Below are 20,681 nucleotides of genomic sequence, written 5' to 3' on the forward strand. Positions count from 1 at the left end.
CACCTCCCTCCTGTGATTGGACGACACAGCAGGATCCAGCCAGTGAGAACCTGACACCACCCCCCCCCCCCCCCCCACACACACACACACAGTGTGAAATACTTGGCTTCTAATGAATAAGACACGAGAAAAGTATACATTTTATTTGTGATTTGGCTATCAATGTACATTTGTTTGCAATGTATATAAAAACATTCTCACTGGAAAAAAACAATGATTTGAGTAGTAAATATGGAATAAAACTAAACAAATGATGTCATTTTCTGGGCTGCGATAATGTCCCAACAGATTCAGTGAGAAGAAGCAACACCTGCTTCACAAATGGCCAAATTTAGCCTCAAACCAAAGAGAAGCAGATCTGTACAAGATTTATTTGTCTCAAGGACTCAAGTGTCGTCAATGTGTGAGTGGTAAGCCTCTGATAAGAACGTGTAAATACAGCTGAAACAGTGGTATGCAGTATGAAAGTTCAAGCAATTAAGTGAGAGTAAAATACAGAACGCATCATTCCTAATGGAAAAACAAAGAGAAAGGACAAGGAGAGTATCACACATACATTGATAATAAAGCAAATTGAGTGCTGATAACTGATTCCATAGATGAATGAATGTGTTTGAATGACAGTGGCATCACTTTCTTACCTCTGGTTATCAAAGACTCATGAACAGCGAGAGCAAAGGCAGGGTGTGGGCAGCATGGCGGGTCAGTCAGTGTGTTGTCATTTTGTTACTCTCTGAAATGTTGTTTCCCTGTGGCAACAACAAACGACCTGCTACTACATTCCTCTTGGTTTGAATTAGGGCTGAACAATTCATCGGAATTTTATTGTAATCGCAATACGGCCTACTGCAGTTTTCAAATTGCTAAATGTGTGTCATTTATATCATTATTATAGATGAATTATTGTCTCGATCTATACACATCCTATTCTACAGACAAGAGAGAGCATCTTTGTTTCTCACAGATCTGCACAAATATCACACAATGATCATTTTAAATATGTTTTTCGAATGAACCGACCATTACCTCTGATATAATCTCAATTAAATATGTATTCAAAATCGTTCAGCCCTAGTCTGAATCCAGTAATTGGCTCTGCTTATTACAAACCTGTGACAACTAGAGACAACTATGTCAAAGCCATCTGTCTTTTAGCAGTCAAACTAAATATCTGAAGTCAACATTCCCATTTCTTCTTCTATCCTGATTCAAAAACACTTTTTTTTACTGTCTCCTGAGCTAGTTCAACATCCACAACACGCATCATCTTTTCAGTGATATGGCCTGTAAACAAACTGTCAGCCAACACAGCACAAATACAGCCTGCACTCCTGATTCGTTTAGTGAGTAAAACTAAAATGAGTGAATCGAATCAAACATGATACTGCACACACGCCATCTAAGAGGGCATACTAATACACAGACACATACACAGATGAACATATAAATATGAAATGCAAAATATTGATATTTGGTGTTTTAGACTTATCTACTGAATATACACAGTCATATACATGAATGGGAAACTGCAGGGAGATGAAAAACTTGAAATATAACGAAATGTAACAGTCATAGTTTGCTGCACTCTTCCTCCACGACATTCAAGCAGTCCTCCAGATGCAAACACGAGCTTGCTCTGCAACAATGTTTGTCATCAAACACACTAACATGGCAGCTTTAACTAATGAAAACGAAACATATCCTCAAAAGTGTCAGATGTCACTTGCTACATTGAATTCTCGCTTCCACAGCACGTGTCAAAACAGTGTTTGTGTTGTGTAGTATGAAACAGAGCACCTGTGTGTCTATGACAACATAATTGAGCTAAACTGACAAACACAAAGGTCTGTGTTAGCTCATGTGTGCTTCTCATAGTCAAGGATCCTTCCTGGAAAGAGAGGATCCTTCCATGTCAGGTCCTACAGGGACCAGGCAACACTCCTCCTTCCTAGCACTCTGAGAATGCATTATTGGATCAGGCTACCAAGTGCATGTCGCTGCGTCAATGAAAAAAAAGTTAGAGTTGTGCAAACTGTTTATTTCTTATATTTTGTATGAAATTTCTGATAACTACTAATATAAAGTGTACAATCACCTTAAAACAAAGACTGATTGGTTTTCATAGCCTCACTGAGCCTTTTTCTATGTCATTTAGGCAAAGGCCTTGCTTTAATGGAGGTCACACCACCATGCACCACTACGTTTCTATGGTGGCCTGAAAGGACAAACCAGCCAGAGCATGCATTTCACGTTTGGAAGCAGAAGCTTATTATATAAATGAGAAACGACATCCTTTCCCTGACGCCCTGGGGAAAGGATGACAGTGAATGGTTGTTTGCCAGTAGCTAAAGCCTGGAAATAGACGTGGCTGTGGGTTCTTTTCCACTGCGCTGAGGATACACATGTGCATCCTTGTAAATTTGCTCAGTCTTTTGTAGAATTTGAAGGATCCTGCACATTGGTACAATCCTTCGACGGGATCCAATGACGTAACACCCTTGAAATTCAACCGAGGATCCTTCCTTGACTCTGAGAAGCACGTCGTGTTTGTGGTGCATTAAGTCCATGGTTCCCAAACTGTAGCTTGTGGCTCTCAGGTGGAGTTCACTTTTATTTTTTCCCGCACTGAAATGAAATAGCTTAAACATGGAGTGTGTCTGCCACTTAAGTCAAGCACCATTTCTTCCAGAGATGAGCAGAGCAGACTGGGGAATCACTGTCTTAAACGCAGTCCCAGCTTAAGGCTGTATATCCAGGAGGGCTTGGTTTATTTCCTGGAAGGACAGCCGCTCTTTCGTGTTCCTCTTCCAGCAGCTCAGCATGATCTTGTAGAGCGGGTCTGGACACAGCACAGGCTGAGGCAAGTAGATCTGGGAGACAGACAAACAAAGAAGTAAAACCATGAATTTGCCAGTGTTGCACACGCTGGAGAAATATGCAGGGTTGGTGACACCCACCTGTCTTTTCTGGTCCCTGAAGAACTCCCCTGTGTTCTCTATCACCTGCTCATCAGTGAGCTGAGAGTACGGTTGTTCTTTGCAGAAGTTTAAAATCTCCCACAGAGTCACTCCAAAAGCCCACACGTCGCTAGCTGTGGTGAATTTACCCTTCAAATCAAATGTAAACGGGAATTAGTGTTGCCATGCACAGTATATATATATATACATATATACATATATATATGTATACATATATGTATATATATATATATATATATATATATATATATATATACATATATACATATATATATATAAGCTCTACATATATGACGATGAGCATGTTGGGAAAATATTAAAGCAACACTATGTAACCTTTGCTGGATGTGCCGTTACAGTAGTAAGCTGATTAATTACCATCACTGCTGAAATGAATTTGATTCTATTCATTGGGGAAAAAATGTAATTATCAAACCCTTCACGTAACATATGTACAGAAAATTTACATTACTCCTGTAATTAGACATTGCATCTGCTTTTTTCTTTGACTTTTTGAAATTGTTCACAAAAGATGTTCCTTTAAATTAAGCCGTTTTCTTTAAAACACAAGTACCAGTCCTCACCAGCAGGATGCTCTCCCATGACATCCAGCGTATCGGCAGCACCGCTCTGCCCTGGATGCGGTAGTAGTCCCCACTGTACAGGTTTCTGCTCATTCCAAAGTCTGCTATCTTTATCGTGTACTTTTTGCCCACCAGGCAATTCCGTGTGGCCAAGTCTCGATGAACAAAGTTTAGGGATGAGAGGTACTTCATCCCCGATGCTATCTGAGTGGCCATGTAGCACAGATTATCAAAGCTAGAAAGGACGGGAGAGATAAAGCATCATGGGTTGCTAAGGAAATAAAACACCATGTAAACACACACTTATAAAATATAGCCACCGACTCACCTGACAGTGGGTGCGTTGCTGAGCAGAGCGAGTTGTCCCTCAGGTTCATGACGGGACAGAAACTGATTGAGATCTCCGTTCTCCATGTACTCGGTGATCATACAGAGCGGGTCGCTGTGGATGCACACCGCCAGGAGACGAATGATGTTCGGGTCCTTTAGACGCGACATGATCTTTATCTCTTTCAGGAAGTCATTCCTACCAACATAAAAGCGTTAGATAACAAGTTATGTACACTTCACATTTATGTTTGGAAAAACCAAAGAGACAAAGAAATGTTGAAAATCATTATCCGTGGGTTTGAGGGTTGGGGGTTCATTAATATAAATGAACGTTGTTGTTGCCATAACCATGTTTTTGTGAAACATGGTCAAGGTGTTATTCTGCGCGCTTTCGGTGTGTCTTTGTATTTTATTTTACTTATTGAAAATGAAACACAATAAATAAATGTCATATTAGACCTAAAAACATGCAATATTGGGATTAGGTAAATTAGACACTCTAAATTGACCGTGTGTGAGAGTGAAGGGTTATTTGTATCTATGGTAATTTAAATCAAGCGGTCTGAGCGAGAACGACACTTCTGCACCTCGTCTGCGCTCAGCCTCACAACTACATCTGTAATGTGATGGGAAGCTTTAAACAGACTGACAGGAGACTGTGACCAATCAGAGGGCAGTTCAGAGAGTTTAATTACTCTAAAGTCTAAAAGAGAGTTGGACAATAAAGAATAATAATGTGACGCATGTCAATACCAATATCACCAGAGGGTTTCAGCGATGGAGAGTATGAATCAAGTGCGTCTGTCTGAGCTAATCTGATCACAGAAGCTCAGGACAGAGAGTCAAATCTTGTGCATGAAACACATCAACTCTTTTTTTTCCACACTACTGGAGTCAATACCTGGCATTTTTGTTGGCATCTGAGCGAAGCATCTTCACAGCCACTAAAACTGGCACGTCCTCAGAGGTGTCAAATAAAAACTCTTTATTCATGAACTCCTGCATCCCCTGTGCTTCACACAGGTGCACCTGAGAGGAGAGGAGGAGAGGAGAGTCACATTTATAACTTGGCTGTTTCTTTTCATCTCTCGGTTAATTTGTAGATGACTGGTAAACAGCACACACCTCTCCAAACTGACCCTCCCCGAGCTTCTCTTTGAAAGTCAGCAGTTTCCTTGGAAACTCCTCCACTGCAACATCCTTCCCTGATAATAGGTCCATGGTCACTGCAGGGATGGCGTACGTGTTGCTCCCCGTCACACCTTGCAGGTTTACTATGTCTGCCTCGGCGTAATGAGGAACGCCGTCCTGGGCCACACTGGTTGCGGTGGATTTAGATGCTGCTGTGCTGGTAGAAGCTGGAACACAAAATCGTCAGTAAGTGACTGAACATTATCAATCCAATTTTTGCAGACTCTCAGGAGGTCCATAGAATGACACAAAAAGCATAAGTCCTCTTTAAATTTTTTTGTTTACTCCCCTTTCTCTTTTAATTAGGACACGGTGTTGTGTGTGCCATCCATTGGTTTACAAGTGTAACTGCATGAGACAACGAAAGCTGCGTGAAAGGAGCAAAAAATGTACTGTGTATTCACTCTAAGATTGTTTTTTTTAGTGCAATTCTTGTTACTCTTATAAGTTAAGGGAGAGTCAGGTTCCTAGAATTAAACTGTCTGAAAATACAGTTTCATCTGTGGATGTGTGGGTCAGTGTATGTACGTGTGGGAATGTTTTCCATCTTTTGGATGAACATAATATTATCTCACCCATTCATTTTATGATGGTCATTTTTGACCGGGAACACAAGGTTGAATAAACTACTCGAAATGAAAAGAAATCAGTGATCAGCAATTTAATTGGTTCTGACACTTAGTATTGGAGGATATTATGAGGTCTTAAGGCAACACGATGAAAACTACGCTTTAGGAAAGTTGTATAATCCTCCAAACACTGGAGGAAGATTAAATTAATGCGAGCAGACATGTGTGTCCACCTACCAGGCTCCTCTGAGCTCTGTGCAAACTCCGGGAGCTTACATATGAGGCGTGAGGGCTCCTGGTAGTCTGGACCGAGGGGGAAGATTCGCTCATACGTGGAGCTAGACTCCTGTTCGCTGGTCGTACTCGACTGGTTGTGGTTGTAGGCGAACGTCTCGCTCTGTATTGACAAACTAGCAGTTAGTTCATCATCCAGCATCCGACGAGTGGCCTAGAATACAGGATGTGGGGGGTGAAGTAACAGATCTAAGTCTAAATCAAAATGTGCAAAATCTTAAGGCTTGATAGGTTTGAACTCACCTTCTCCAGCATCTTCTGCCACACTTGTCTCCACAGGATGATGACAATGATGGCCACAAGGATGAAGATGATGGCGACAAGGCAACCAATCAAAATGCGGGTGTTGCTGTCATCTACTTTGTGGGTGGGATCCTCATCTGGTGAGGGACAAAGGGCTATGGCTTTTAATAATAGGGAGAGCATGTGGGGATCGTACATTACTGCATATCTGCACTTATGGACAGATTTCAGACTGCAGGCAGATTGTTTCGCTGTAATTACGTCACATCAAGGTGTGCCAACATAATGACATAATGTGCATACAGTACTGGCTCAGAGCCCTGACTTACTGACACACCTGCACAGAACCAGTTAATAATAATAATGCTATTGTAAGTTCCACCCTGATTCCACCCAGAGCTTTCATTTGCAACAGTGACTTAAAACAACTGTGTCAAATGTCGACAGGGCTTTTTTCTCACTGATACATTTTTCACGAGTAACATGATTAATCAGTTGGGCTGCTATGCTGACTGTCACACTGTCACAACATACAGTAGTGGAATAATAGTGATTATTACTATGAAGGAGATGCATACCAATGTCATGCTATAGTGCAGTGATTTTCAACTACGGTGCCATGGCACACTACCATCCAATTATCCTACTTATCCAATTTCCCTTAATAGGTTCAAAAAATAATTGCTGTGCCAGCAATGCTGATCTATCTTTGGACAGTTTTTGGTTGACTGCTGTCAAGAGCCTTTTCAACATTGCTCCCATTTCCCACAACATGTCAATGTGAGCTGAGCTTTCCAAGCATGACTGCCATTAAAAACAAAAACAGAGCGAGAGACTGAGCGCTGCTGAGGAGGAGCTGCTCGGTGTGTGCATTTCTTCAATTCCTGCCAGGATATCGGCTTTGTGTATGTGGAAACAGGCCCAAGAGTATGAACACATTTTGAAAAAAACTAAACTGTGGTTATATGTACTGTGTAATGTGGGGTTTTGTGTAATCTAAAAATGAGCCTTGCCTCAAAAAAGGTTGAAAAACTGTTTAAGCAGTCATCAGATGTTTAGTTTACCAAGATGTTTTGGTGCTGTCCAGCACAATTCACAAATTATTAACATTTTTCCAGCACATTAAAAACTTATTTAGAGAAAAATACTATTCTTCCAGTGTGGACACACTGAATAAAAACTGGCCAGACTTAATTTGTAAAAATGGATTTAGGGACAATGATGTCTGTTGTGAAAATGCCAAATGTTTGATCAAGATTCTGAAGATAATTTAAAGCCACTGCCAGTATAATTATTAAGATAAAATTAATTACTTTATACGTTAATTGGCATCGAGGTCACTAACCAGGTGGTGTGTTGTCCAGTCCAGTGTTGGGCGGAGCCAGAGTTGTGTTGTACATGGCTGTGTCTGAAAGGAAATGATTGCAAGAAATAAGGTTGCAGCTTCAATACAGGAGTTTGCTCTCCAACAGGAAGACTGCATTTCTTATATATGTTTTTATTATGGATGTAACGCAAGCAACACAATCATTAAATGTAATAACATTCATGGATACAATTAAGTGTAAAAACAAACAATATATATATAATAAGAATATAAGCTTCTACAACCACCAAGGGGGCATGTCTCTGCACATGCTTAGTTCATACCTGACTGGAAGGTGATCTCACTGAACAGCAGCCAGGCATCAGCAAAGTAGAACTGGCATTTGATGGCACTGGCCATGTGATTGGCTAAGTTGACAGTGACAAAGCGGGCGCTGGGATTCTTCTCGTCCACCACAGAGCTGAAGGAGAGCGGCGTGGCCTCCCAGTCTGCCTCAGAACGGAAGTAACACACCACCTGACGGAAGGTCTTCACATGGCGGGAAAACATGTTGTTGCAGTGGACCTGCAGACGAGACATACGGGGAGAGTTTTAGCACTGACGGTGGGCTATACTGTGAAACTATGGAGAGCTGTATCATGAGGAGTCTGCACCTTCATGGTGGTGAAGTTTCTCGTGCGGTCAAACTCAAACATGACCTCCACATATCCACTGGGGAAACTTTCATTGTTCCAGCCGACGTAGTCGTAGCCAGGCCACACGTTGTAAACATGGCTGAGCGTGAAATCGTCCAGACCACATACGCCATCAGTCAGCTGACCCAAACCCTCTGTCATACTGGAAAGAAAAGATTTAAAATGTATTTGAACACAGAGACACACCTTTGCAATGTGTATTTCAACACCGCTGTTAAGTTTTTTGGGTTTTTTTGAATGCTTGAAGCTCCAGTGTGTAATTATTGTCATCAAAAGCACTGAAAGTATGACTGTAGGTCTATAATCCAACACCTTTTAAATAGAATATAGTAAATAAACACAGCAAAAAAATAAATAAATTGTGGCAACAAAAAAGAAAGCATGAATTTTAAAATATCCTAGCTGGATCTGGCTTTTTGGAAAATCCGCTCTGCATCAGTTTAGTCACATCTTACTGAAGCATTAAAGTAATCTGTTACTTTTTATAATGCGTATGCCTGATTGGTGACTTTACATGAAAGCATCTTACTACACACGTAAGGTGATAGCCATGTTTGATCAGTTGGATCACAGGTGAGTCTAATTAGGTGTGTTTAATGTTTGAATGAGTATGTGTTAATAGTTGTGCAGATGTGGGCTGAGATGTTGCTCCCTGAGTGTCAGACTCAAGGTTATTATAGTTAAAGAAAACTACAAAATAACAAAACTAAAATTGAAAAAACATTTTTGTTAACTGAAATAAAAATAAAAGCTAGAGTTACTAACTGAAACAGAATTGTGTGTTTATAAAACGAACTACAATTGTAGTGAAAATGTGCTTCGTTTTCGTCTTTGCAAATTAATTTCATACATAATCCTTCTCTTTCATATGAAGTGTATTTATTTTTTCGCTGCTGGCAATTTTGAACGGTTGCATTTGAGACGCAATACTTATTATCATCTTTTTGAATCTTGCACCAGGCAAATGCTCCATATTACAAAAAAACTAAAACTAACCATTTACAAAAAATGAAAACTAATAAAAACTAGCAAACCAACTCTAAAAACTAATTAAAAGTCATAACTCATTATAAACACAAAAAGTCAAAACGAAATAAAAACTTGTTACTATCCTTGTAATCGTGTGTAACAAAAAAAAAGGTTCAAGCATTCAACACTAGGTGGCAGCATTATAAAACCAGTTCATCTTCCTCATGCTCTTGGCTTTGATGCTGCATTATGGGCCATTTTCTTTTCCCTCTGAGAAAAGAAGGTCCGTGTCATGGAGGACATTATTCATCATCGAAACACTAATGTCAACAAAAGCCTCTCAAGTTGTTCGTCCCCATTTTGAAACTTTGGTTGACTCAGTCATTCCCATGAGGTATTGCTTAACAGTAAACCACCATGACCCACTCACCACCATGTGGCTCTCTGCTTTCACCATGGTGACCAGGCAACAAGGAGGCGAGGAGGGGAAAAGTACTGACGCAGGATGAGCGCGATGATGGAGCAGAGCAGTGGTGTGAGGAGGGAGGAATGAGAGACACATACCTGTGGATGATGGCGCCGTCGTAGACGGTGTCGTTGAGATAAGCGGGGTAAGTGGGCAAGGACATCTGTTCTCCCACTGGAGCGTTGTATGATACAAGACCATCTGCAAAACAATTTATTTCTTTGTTTATTTTTATGGATTCATCACTTTGAATTCAAACCACAGAATACTGGATTACTTCAGAAGGTTGTTTTAGATTCTCACAAAAAATCTGCTGCATTTAGATGATTAAATATATGTCTCTTTCTTTTATTTTTTAATTTATGTGTTTCATGTGGACCCAAGAACAATTTCTTCACCTGTGATTGAACAGTACATGGAAAATAATCACTATGATCTATTTGACTGTGCAGAAATGTCTATAAAGACAATATATATTCACAATGATGAGATGAAACAAGGATTTCTGCTTTTCTTTTTAATGATCTTATGTGTGTTTGTTATATTTCACATCCATTTTTAGGTTAGTTTTGCAATATTTGGGGGCCCCACATTGACCCAAACTGAGGTTATGGGCCTTTCCAACCATAGTGTTGCGGCAGTATTGTGTACATAACCATACATCTTAAAATATAACGTAATTCTCACAAAATTGTTGTAATAATCTCTCCTGTGTGGGCCTTTCTCAGCTCAAGGCCCCTGATTATTGCCTGCTTTACTTCTCACAGTGACCCTGTCTATTCAAAGGTGATCTTACAAGTTTTTCATTAAAGCTCTAATGTGTAACTTCTATCAATCAGATTATTGGACTTGGGGCATTTTCAGCCATAGTCCAACTGTACACAGCTGCTTGGCTTCACTGTGTAGCTGCTGTGCTTCTGCTTTGCCTCCATCATCTGCATCATAATGTAAAATACATGACTACGTGCAGCACGGCAATGTTGCCGGGCAACATGAGATCCAACTACAGCGCTATACTAATTATGCAATGCAGCTTTAGGGAAATGAGCAGTATGAATCACAGTGCAGTAGAAAAATGTGTCTTAAGATGTCTAATGAGGATATAAAAGCTTGAGTATCAAATGGCTTGTGGAAGTGCTGTTTGATTCTTTGCGAAGAAAGAGTCAAGATCTCAACATCGCAGAGGCAGGTCAACGTGGCTCTGAGACACAGAGAAAGTTATATGGATTTATAGCCAGTTGTCACGTCATCAGCTTCTCTGTGCAGCATACAAAGGAAGGAGAAACGTGGCCTTGGGCCTTGAAGCGACAGTAGGATTCTCAACACGTAGTAAATCAGATTTTTGTGGTCAGTTTGTGTGAATGTCTAAGCATTATATGGTGAAACAAGCAGTATAAGGAAGTTACAGAAGTGTTGTTTTCCATTACAATGTGCAATGTTTTAAATGTTTCTACCTTTTTTTTGGCTTCTTTTTATGTATTGATTTGACCTCAATTTCACCAGGTTCTTCAACAACAAATTTAGAATAGAAATCTAAAATGAGAATTTTCCATTCACTTCACACCTGCGCTAATGTAGTTCTAACACTGACCGGCATACTGCTTAGGGTCCAGTGTGTAACACTGAGGAAGTTTTATAGGCAGATGTTGAATAAACTATACCCAAACGTATGTTTTTATAATTAAACATCATTGTGTTTTCCTGTCCTTAAAATAAGGCAGTAAATGTAAATTAGGCTGGGCCTCGCTTTAGTGTTTGTTTGTTAGTGAGTGTTTCATACTGTTAGGCAGAACCCGAAGGAGGAATAAGGATGCAAGGGATGAGTGTGTGTAGCTGTAATCCACAATCTCGCCATTAGATGTCTCTTATTCTTTCTACACTGGACATTTAATGAAGCATGTGTGCCCAAAAAGCATTAGGTAATGTTTGGAAACAAAATGGCAACATTTAAACCTGACGATTGAGGTTAAAGTGAAAGAAGAAAAGGAAAAGAACAGAACTGAAAGGATGGTGTCAAAGATATTGCTCCCAATAACCAGAACTTCTAACTCATGCTATATATGGATAAGGATCTATATGACCTATACTATATACAAGCTGAAGACAGACGCCTCAGCTCTGTTGTTCTTTCTTTACATATCCTCTCTCTCTTCCTCATCAACATCTTACCCAGCCATTCACAGCCGTAGAGCTCAACTCTCATGCAGACGTTCATGGAGTTATCTGTGACGGGCATGAAGCGGACATAGCGAGCGATGATGGGCGGCTCCAAATCCTTGAGTACGATGTCATAGGCGTTTCTATTTCCCTCAATCACCTTCATGAAAAACAAAGGAGCACAGCAAGGACCGACAATTACTACATCTGCATGATAACACAGTCGTGGCCTGGGCTGCAAGGAATTTCTTTCAGCTTTTTAAGAAAAGATTCACATGTATATGTTCAAAAGAAATATGCATAAAAATTGGATTTTACAGGCAGAAAAAATGGCTGACAGGATTTGCATTCCTCACGAATTTCATTGTGAATTTGGTCATGACAACTTGTGGAAGGTTTATAGAAAGATCAAAATAAATCACACAGTTAAATAAAACCAGTGGTTCACCCACTTTTTTAGTTTAGTTTAGTTTAGTTAAACCACATACATATTTGATAAATGATTCACAACAATGTAAAATGCATGTGCTATGAATCAAATCCTAACTTTTTAACATTTCTGCAAATTTATTGGCGACCCAGACTAGGAATGGTTAATCTTAATCTTGGACTATATCCCAGCCAGGGGCGTTTCAAGGAACTTTAGGGTCCCGCGGCAGAAGGAATTTGGGGGGGAGTCACTGATTAATACACTTGCCTGTTTGCCTTGTCTGTTTCTCCATGATATCCAGCGACTTCCATCACGGCTGTACTTAATTTTGTACATCTGTGCAAACTCGTTCCCCATGCCTCCTGCGTGTCGACCCTGGGTGCCCACCAGGGTGATGAAGTGGAGCGAGCGCAGGTCAATCTGAAGGAACTCCTTCAGGTTGTCTGTCTCAAATGTTATTTCTGGACACCACGCTCCGTCGCCCTCCTCAAAGTCCAACCTGGAAGAGAGACATTTGGAAAAGGAAGGAGTTGCACAGTGAGTGGATGTCCACAGTGGAGTTGCAGCAGTAAAGGGAAAAGGGTATAGGAGGAAAAGAAAATGTAGGACAGGATGGCAGAGAAAGGTGAGAGGAAAGTAATAGTGAGTGCAGTGGTGGATTTCACTCCTAAAAGCCTGTTATGAAAACACTTCAGTGAAAACCTGCGTCGTAAATCCATCCTAAAGTGTTAATTTTGGACGAGGGGCTGTCAGGGGAGAGAATGAAAACACAGCCAAGACGAATGGAGAGAGTGTATTACATCATTATCCTGATATTTACACACACACACACACACACACATACTCGTGCATGCTGACACCTTGACACACATTCATTCATCATCATGGCAAACTCTATCAATTTTGTGTATGTGTTCTTGTATGCATATCTTTGTGAGGACCAACAAACTGTTGCAATGATAATTAAAGTGAGGACATTTTGGTTGGTCCTCATGTTCTGTCAGGAACATCCCTTCTGTTGAGGGCTAGGACTTGGTTTTAGGAACCTACCTGCCGTATCTAGCAGCGGTGGACTCGGACCACTGGCTGGAGGCAGAAATGTCCTCGTCCTGGATCTGCCCACCTGACATGCCCAGAGCATAACGACACACACCTGAGACAAAACAACAACACGTTTCAGTTAAAGGCCGGACGACCTGAACCAGATATGCAGGTAAATATAGAAACTGTAATAAAGGTGAGTGGGGGGGGGAAACACAGGACAAACATATGAATGAAATACTATTTACCAAAGAAGGAAAGTGATCGTTAGAAACACTGTCATTAAGCTTTTACGAGCACTTTACTCTGAAAGAAGTCACTCTGCTGGTTTATTTCTTTACGACTGAATTCCACTGCATGTATTGTTGCCTTATGTTATGTACACGACACGATATGACAAGATAAGAAAGTCCTTAGAATAATAAAGTCCATTAGTCCCACAACAGGGAAGATTAAAGCGTCACAGCAGCAAAGCCAGTAAAAATAAAAAGTAATTATTTGTAAGCAAGGAATATACAAATGTCGAAAAATATTAAATATTAAGATCATAAAAAATTAAAAGAGGAACCATTCTCACTATTAAGTGAGCCAACAAATTGGTTTCCAAGCCCTATTGTGAGGGAAAATAAGTTGCCTAGTGAACCTTTAAGCTCACAGTGTATGTGTAGATTTAAATAATTTTTTTTACTTGATAAATTATCACATAACAGTGCGATAAGTGTTTATTACTTAATGTATCTTTTACCTGGATTATCACACAATGAAAAGTGCAGCTGTCCTCACTTTTCTCGGACCAGCCACAGAGCTGGCTGACGCTGTGAATTCAACACTGTACTCAAACACACCAGACACACACACACACACACACACTCCTGTCAAGAAACACACACAAATTGTGGTTTCTGTATTGAAATAATAGGCTGGGACCATTCAGTGTCTCTGCCAATCCAAATAGTGTTGGTGCTGAACACATGCACAAGAGGCGGTTACCGTGTGATTGTGTGTGTGTGTGTGTGTACGTGCGTGGTAAATCAGGAAGGTTTGTGTCCATCACACCTCCATTCTGTGGTCAATAGAAACTGTATGCCCACTGTTTCCTGCACCCCCTCCACCCCCTCCACATCCTCCCCTTCTGTCTCCTCTCTGTCCTGGCCTTCTGTGTGGTCTCTCTCTCTCTCTCTCTCTCTTTTTTTTTCCTTTCTTCTGTGCAAGTTGATTAAAATTAACACTGCAATTCAGAAAGTCTTCATCCCATCAAGCAGGTTAGAGGCAAACTGAGCGTGACACAGCCAGCGTGGTTTCTTATTACTTTTACAAGACTCTCACAAGAAGGAATGTCCTGATTCCTCTGTGTTTCCATGGGTAGAAAAATAAAGGGGACACTTTTCCTTCATGTTGTATCTAAAGGGTCGGATTGTTTTGGTCTCACACTGATAACGCCACTTAACAGGATATGACCGCTAAATAGCCTCACTGATGGATGAAAGAGTCTTTGGAAATCGTGATTTCTGTGTAGTGGATTTAGTGGAGTTAACCTGGCCCCTTGTCCGACAGACAAACCTTTGAGAAGATGCCAGCAACAGCAGAGCTGGAGGTTCAAGGCCTTCTCTGTCTCTCTCCTGCTTTTTTCTTTCCTCCCTTTTCTCTCTCTGTGATTCTGTCTTCCTCCTTTCTTGATCGCCTGCAAATATTTGCTCAGAAGTCAAGAAGTGGAAACCCCTGAAGGGTTTAGGACACACACACACACACACACACACACACAGACACAAAGGTTTGTGCAGCTATTCTATCCATTTAAGGACTTAGATTGACTTCCATTCATTTGGACAGCCTCACCACAAGCATATTACCTTAACCTAAACCTAACTAGATCTTCAGAATTTTAGGTTCTGCCTCATAAGAACCAGGTTTTGTTCTGACAGAGTCATTGTGTTAACAATTTTACTGCTACTACGTTTTGGCACATTTAGCTAATTTTCCTGTGATTTGAGACTCAAATTCATGTGAAAAACATGTTACATGACTGTAATCAATATGCATTAGTAGAAAAACAAAGTTAAATCTAAATCTAAATGTTAAATCTTATGGTAAAGTCTAAATAAAAATGCTAAAATGCTAAAATTACACTTGTCTACACTTGTCTCCTTGATTTGTTAATTGCTGCCTTCACTTCCCTTCAGCCCTCATCATTTTCCCCCAACTGTTTACACCCGACCAATCTATCCCCTGCACCAGATAAACCTTGACTACAAGCAAACCACATCCACTGAGAAAAACCCATATCACTCATCTCTTATTCTCAGAATCTTATGGTATATTCAGGCTATGATTATAGTTGCAAAATCGTGTTCATGAAGATGATTTGAAATCAAATCAGGGCAGGTTAAGATGACAAAGAACAGGAATATTAAATCATAATATCTGGCATCTTGTAGCGGAAGGTTTTGCAGTTGCAGCCAAGTTTGGTCAAAGGTTGTTGGGTCTGAGGTGGTTTGGCGTTCCGTTACTAATTCACACAGAGGTGAAGAGAGTAAAACACGCATCAAGGCGAGAAGGAGAGAGGAGCTGCATCTTTGCTCTCCACGCTGCATGAAACATTGTCAAAACATTCAAAAGAAATGTCAGTGGAAACACTGGGGTCATGTGTGGTGACACGAGGGCATATTTTCTCCGTGAAGTCTTGCCAGAAACACACAGTGATGCAGACCACGGGCAGTGCAACATCATCAGATGGGGGGAAAACACAGCAATTGCCTTGGACACAATTGATGAAAATAAGAGTCATTATCAGAGTCTTTAACCACATCCTAAATACATTTGAGAGAGAGAGAGAGAGAGAGAGACAGGAATGGGTTTCAGTGTTGCCGTGCCGGATGTATGACCACTCCAGCAAATGTTGGTTTTTGCTGTATTTATTTATCTACCCAACCCACTCAGAGGTGACCACTGGGGTGAGCTGCACACATATACACACACCGACCCCACCACCCATCAGGATTCATATTTGGCCAGAGCATCTAAAAATATCAGCCGAGAAAAAAGGTGGAAAAATACCAGCCTTGTGTGGTTAAGAGAGAGAGCGAGAGAAAGAGAGATGAAGGAGTAACGGACCAAACCCCCTCTCTCACCTCCTGATTTTTACCGCACCCTGCCATGAAAGGCAGACTTGTTCTGTCAGAGTTTGCTGTCCATCAACTGACTCTAAATACACTCCCACACACACACACACACACACACACACACACACACACAAGTAACAGCTCAGGTCTACAGAATTATACCTGTCCCTTAAACTGTATATCAGCACAATTGTGCTTGTGTTTCTTATGATTTTATTGTCAAATTTATAACATTCTGAAATGGGATCAGGTGACAAACTTGCTGAACAGTGACCCCGGTGGTCACAAGTGGGAGTGTAGGATGTAGGCAGCTTTGAAGTCATTTTTTAAAGTTACCATTTTTATCCCCTCAATGCATTAAAGCTTTTTGACAAAGCTCAGTTTTTTTGTTGCCCTTTATTACTTATTTAATATATTGTTTAATAGGATAAAAAAGAATAAATAGAATAAAAAGCTCTGAACTCGATATGAAATTTTCATATTTTTGTGAAGATAATACAAATAATTTAAGATCAGATTTGTTAAATCATCTGCTGGAGCAGATACTGATACTGGCAGGCCAATTACTGACCACTGAATTAAAAGACCTTGGAGAAAATACACACATGTGGTCTGCGTCTGCATTCTTTGTCTGCACACTGAGTTTGTTGTTAAGAAAGAGTTTGTTTTTCTGTTCATATAATTATTCAAGTTCCCTTTTTCTTCTAATATAAGAATTGTTTACCCTGTGTGACTGTTTGGCCTTTAGCAGAAGGGTCTTCTTTTCTTTCTTTGTTGGCTTGTGTTTAAAGTCATTTGCATGTTTTTAGTGACTGTGACAGCGATTCATTCTTGTGCATTCACCTATTCATTTGGCTTCTATTTGAAACATCCTCATAAGTAGGAGCCCACACAATAATAACACTGCATGATATTTGGTGGCTCTGCTCAGGCCTGTGCTCATGTCCACACCTTCTCCTCCCTCATCTCCGCAGTGAAATAAAGTTCGCCCACTCCCAAGTAAAATGGGAAAGACAGGGATGCTGTAATTCCATTGCCTGGGAATTTTAAACAGGGGAAAATTGGCATCACTCAACATCTCAGCTCTACTAAATTCAGCCGGGAATATTTCCAGACTGTGGAAAAATGGCCTTCTTCTTCTTCTCAATGCAGCAGAAGTGCAGCATTAGATTGATATACGATATCTTGTATCCATATATTAGAGCAGGTTGAGATGTGAGCTCTTCGTGACACCGCAGGTCACTGCTGCTGGTTTGTAAACCAAACTCAACTCCATTAGCTCAGATTTTACATCCAATTTTTTTTTTTTTTTCTTAACAGTGAACTTGGTGAACTTTAACCATGATCAGATGCACAAACAGTCCTTTCCATGACTTATGAGCGGTCAAATACTGGGTAACACACACACACACACACATACACAATGCCGGGGCGAAAGACAGAGCTCATTTCAATGGACTTTCCTGCTGTCAGAATGTCTGGTATGCATTAGCCACAGACTCCAGTGGGATAGCTGGATCTACAGCATGCATGTGCATGCGGGTATATGCATGTGATTGTGCGCACGCACACGCACACACACGCGTAAAAGGAAAAAAGAAAGAAAGACCAGCAATAGAAGTCCCTCTGGGGTCATACGCTCAAATCCCTTATTAAATGCAGTTGAGAGATGTCTCATAAAATATTCATGTTGCCCCTTTTTTTCTTCTTCTTTTTTTGTGGAATGCCAAGTAAGATTTTGAATAAAAGTTCAAATTAAAAAAGAAAAAAAGAAAGGGAATCTCACATTACATTCACGTCTTGTTAAATGGGTCAGAACATATACAGACGTGCATGAAACGCACCACAGCATGGACACACTGTTTTACTCGAACACTCCCTCTATAAACACACACTGTATACGATCACTATCTCACTCACTCTACACATTTCTTCCTTTGAAGTTCTTATAATAAATGCACTTTTATTCCATTAGTTTTGACACAAGGGACACGAATGACAAACATAAGCCAAGTTCTTGAGTGTTTACATGTGGTGTGTGTTTTTTGTGCAGGAATGACTTAGTGTATGGGAGAATGCTGTAGAGAACAGATTTTATGTATATATATACGTATATATATATATATATATATATATATATATATATATTTGTATATACATATATATCCATATATACACGTATATATATACATATATACGTATATATATATATATATATATATATACATATTGTTTTCTGTTTATGAGCTCACATTTGCTTTTATTATACTTCATGTTTTAAACCCCTAAAAAAATAAGCTTAGTGATAAGTAAAAGTGATGTGGAGTAAGAATAGAGGGAGGGTGTGGAAGTGATGGAGCTATTTTTTTTTCAATGTTGTTTTTTTGTTGCTTTTTGGCAGAGCCAGTTCAGTGAGACCTGTTCAGCATCGTAGACAAGACCATCCTTAACAACTCTTCATGTCTGAGTAGATTGATTCATTATCTTTTCAACAGTAGAAGGACAATCAGCTCGATGACAGACGCTTGTGAGAGTAAAACCAAAACTATCAGCCAGTCTACTGACAAATATCTGCAATATGTCTACAATTTCAACAATCACCAAAAAACCTTGCTTTGATCCTCTCATTTTTCACTCCTTTTCTGTGCACCAAATGTTCTTACTCCATTTCCTTGTTTAAAAAAATGATTGGTTCCTTTTCATTGACATCCCAAAAACCACCCACACAACTGAGGGAGAGCTGGAGAAAGACGTGCATGCAGAGATCAAAGAGGCCAGACCATAGAGAGGGGACCACATGGCTCCCACAAAGCAGCACTTATCCAAAATCTGAATCAGTTGCAGTCTGGGCTACTGGTCTGCATCACCAAATCCCCAAAAAACACTTAAACTCACAAAAGTCACTTTTTTAGTGTTCACAGAGTCTCAAATGTGATCTCACTGCAGTCTGAGTCAGAACAGAAATATGGAAAATGTACCCTCTGACGGGGGCACGTACCTGGGTTGACCTGCGACGTGACAGTTTGGAACAGACCGAGGAGGAGGAGGAGGAGGAGGAGGTGAGTGTCCCACAGGTGCTTCATCCCAAACACATGCACAGAGACAGGCTTCCAACCTGCAGGAGAAGAAGGAAACAATGTCAGTGACTCACTGCACCACGGAGCTTGACAAATAAAAAGTTCAATATGAGAACAGACTGCCGAATGAACACATGCTTTATCTTCTATTTACTTCCCTGTGTTCATGGGAACCAAACATTTGTTTAGACGTTAAAGGGGAAAAGGGGGATTTTAATTGGAGGCATGCTTTTTTATATCGCTCAATAAAATACTTAATAATTGCCACATAACAATGGAATTTCCATTTATTTAGTGATTTATCACTCTATGAGAGAGGCCTTATTAAAGTGTAACTATGGTGATAGTTCTGCAGCGGCCACAGATTTTTATTTTGTCTATGAAGTTTGTATTTGTTTTGTTAAACTTAACATATTTATAAAGGACTTATCAAAACAAAGTAGTTAACAGTGCAAAAATAAAATTCCTGACAAATTATAAGGTAAATAAAACTGATGGAGGTACAAGATAAAATCTGATAAATCTGATAAAATGTGAATACACTAATACATGTTTTCAGCCAGATTTAAAAGAATACACTTGCATTTATCAAATTACACACAGTTTAATTGTTCATGTGATACCATTTCTAATATGGTTTTTATCCACGTTTTAAAATCTGGGAAAAATATGTATTTTCCACACAGTGAGGATGATTTCTCCAGCTGGGTTCACTCTGACTTTTATCACTACAATGATGTACTTTGATGCAGAGGATATCACTGACTGGTCCTATAATAACCAACCACACCATGTACATTCTATCACAAACCTGCTCACATTCTGTCAAGTTTAGAAAATCGGTGAATTCATTTTGAGAACATTTCCCTCAGTCTGTTTTCTTATTATTTTAGTGATGAATGGCAGAATGAATGAGTGAATGAAAGGACAAAAGTGATGGAAGAAGAAGGCACAGAGGCGCTGAGTCACAGCCATGAATTCAGCTGGACAGGAACGGCCAACATGCCGCCTCCAACTGACCACTCAGTCCAACAGCCGAGAAAATCAACTGGTTTCTCTCCGTATTTCATTTGAAACAAAACATTCAAACGAGACAATCTTGTGCTTTTTTAATTAAAGGAAAGATATGTTCTATTGTGACTTAGATGGAAATGTTCTTTTTTTCCTGTTTTAATCAAACCACTAAAAAGTGTGAAAAATTGTCTGCTCGA

General features: G+C 40.0%; 1 protein-coding gene across 3 annotated transcripts; it reads right to left on the reverse strand.

Annotated features, from left to right (window-relative positions):
• Nucleotides 1-128: 128 nt before the first annotated feature.
• ddr2a (discoidin domain receptor tyrosine kinase 2a) lies at nucleotides 129-19,529 on the reverse strand. 3 transcript variants are annotated; one of them, XM_058639055.1, is made up of 16 exons: nucleotides 19,392-19,529; nucleotides 13,284-13,386; nucleotides 12,501-12,732; nucleotides 11,816-11,963; nucleotides 9,745-9,847; nucleotides 8,170-8,353; nucleotides 7,840-8,080; nucleotides 7,535-7,597; nucleotides 6,190-6,326; nucleotides 5,890-6,100; nucleotides 5,018-5,250; nucleotides 4,794-4,921; nucleotides 3,891-4,088; nucleotides 3,563-3,797; nucleotides 2,958-3,107; nucleotides 129-2,870 (listed from the first exon to the last, which is right to left on the reverse strand). In XM_058639055.1, the coding sequence occupies exons 1-16, from the start codon at nucleotides 19,474-19,476 to the stop codon at nucleotides 2,739-2,741; spliced, it is 2,583 nt and encodes an 860-aa protein (XP_058495038.1). In that variant the 5' UTR covers nucleotides 19,477-19,529; the 3' UTR covers nucleotides 129-2,738. The 3 variants fall into 3 exon arrangements, with proteins under 3 accessions (XP_058495038.1, XP_058495037.1, XP_058495036.1); XM_058639054.1 differs by having other exon boundaries at nucleotides 5,890-6,049; nucleotides 19,392-19,505; XM_058639053.1 differs by having other exon boundaries at nucleotides 5,929-6,100; nucleotides 19,392-19,505.
• Nucleotides 19,530-20,681: the final 1,152 nt, after the last annotated feature.

This window comes from Solea solea, chromosome 9 (assembly GCF_958295425.1).
Source record: "Solea solea chromosome 9, fSolSol10.1, whole genome shotgun sequence".
Lineage (NCBI taxonomy): Eukaryota > Metazoa > Chordata > Actinopteri > Pleuronectiformes > Soleidae > Solea > Solea solea.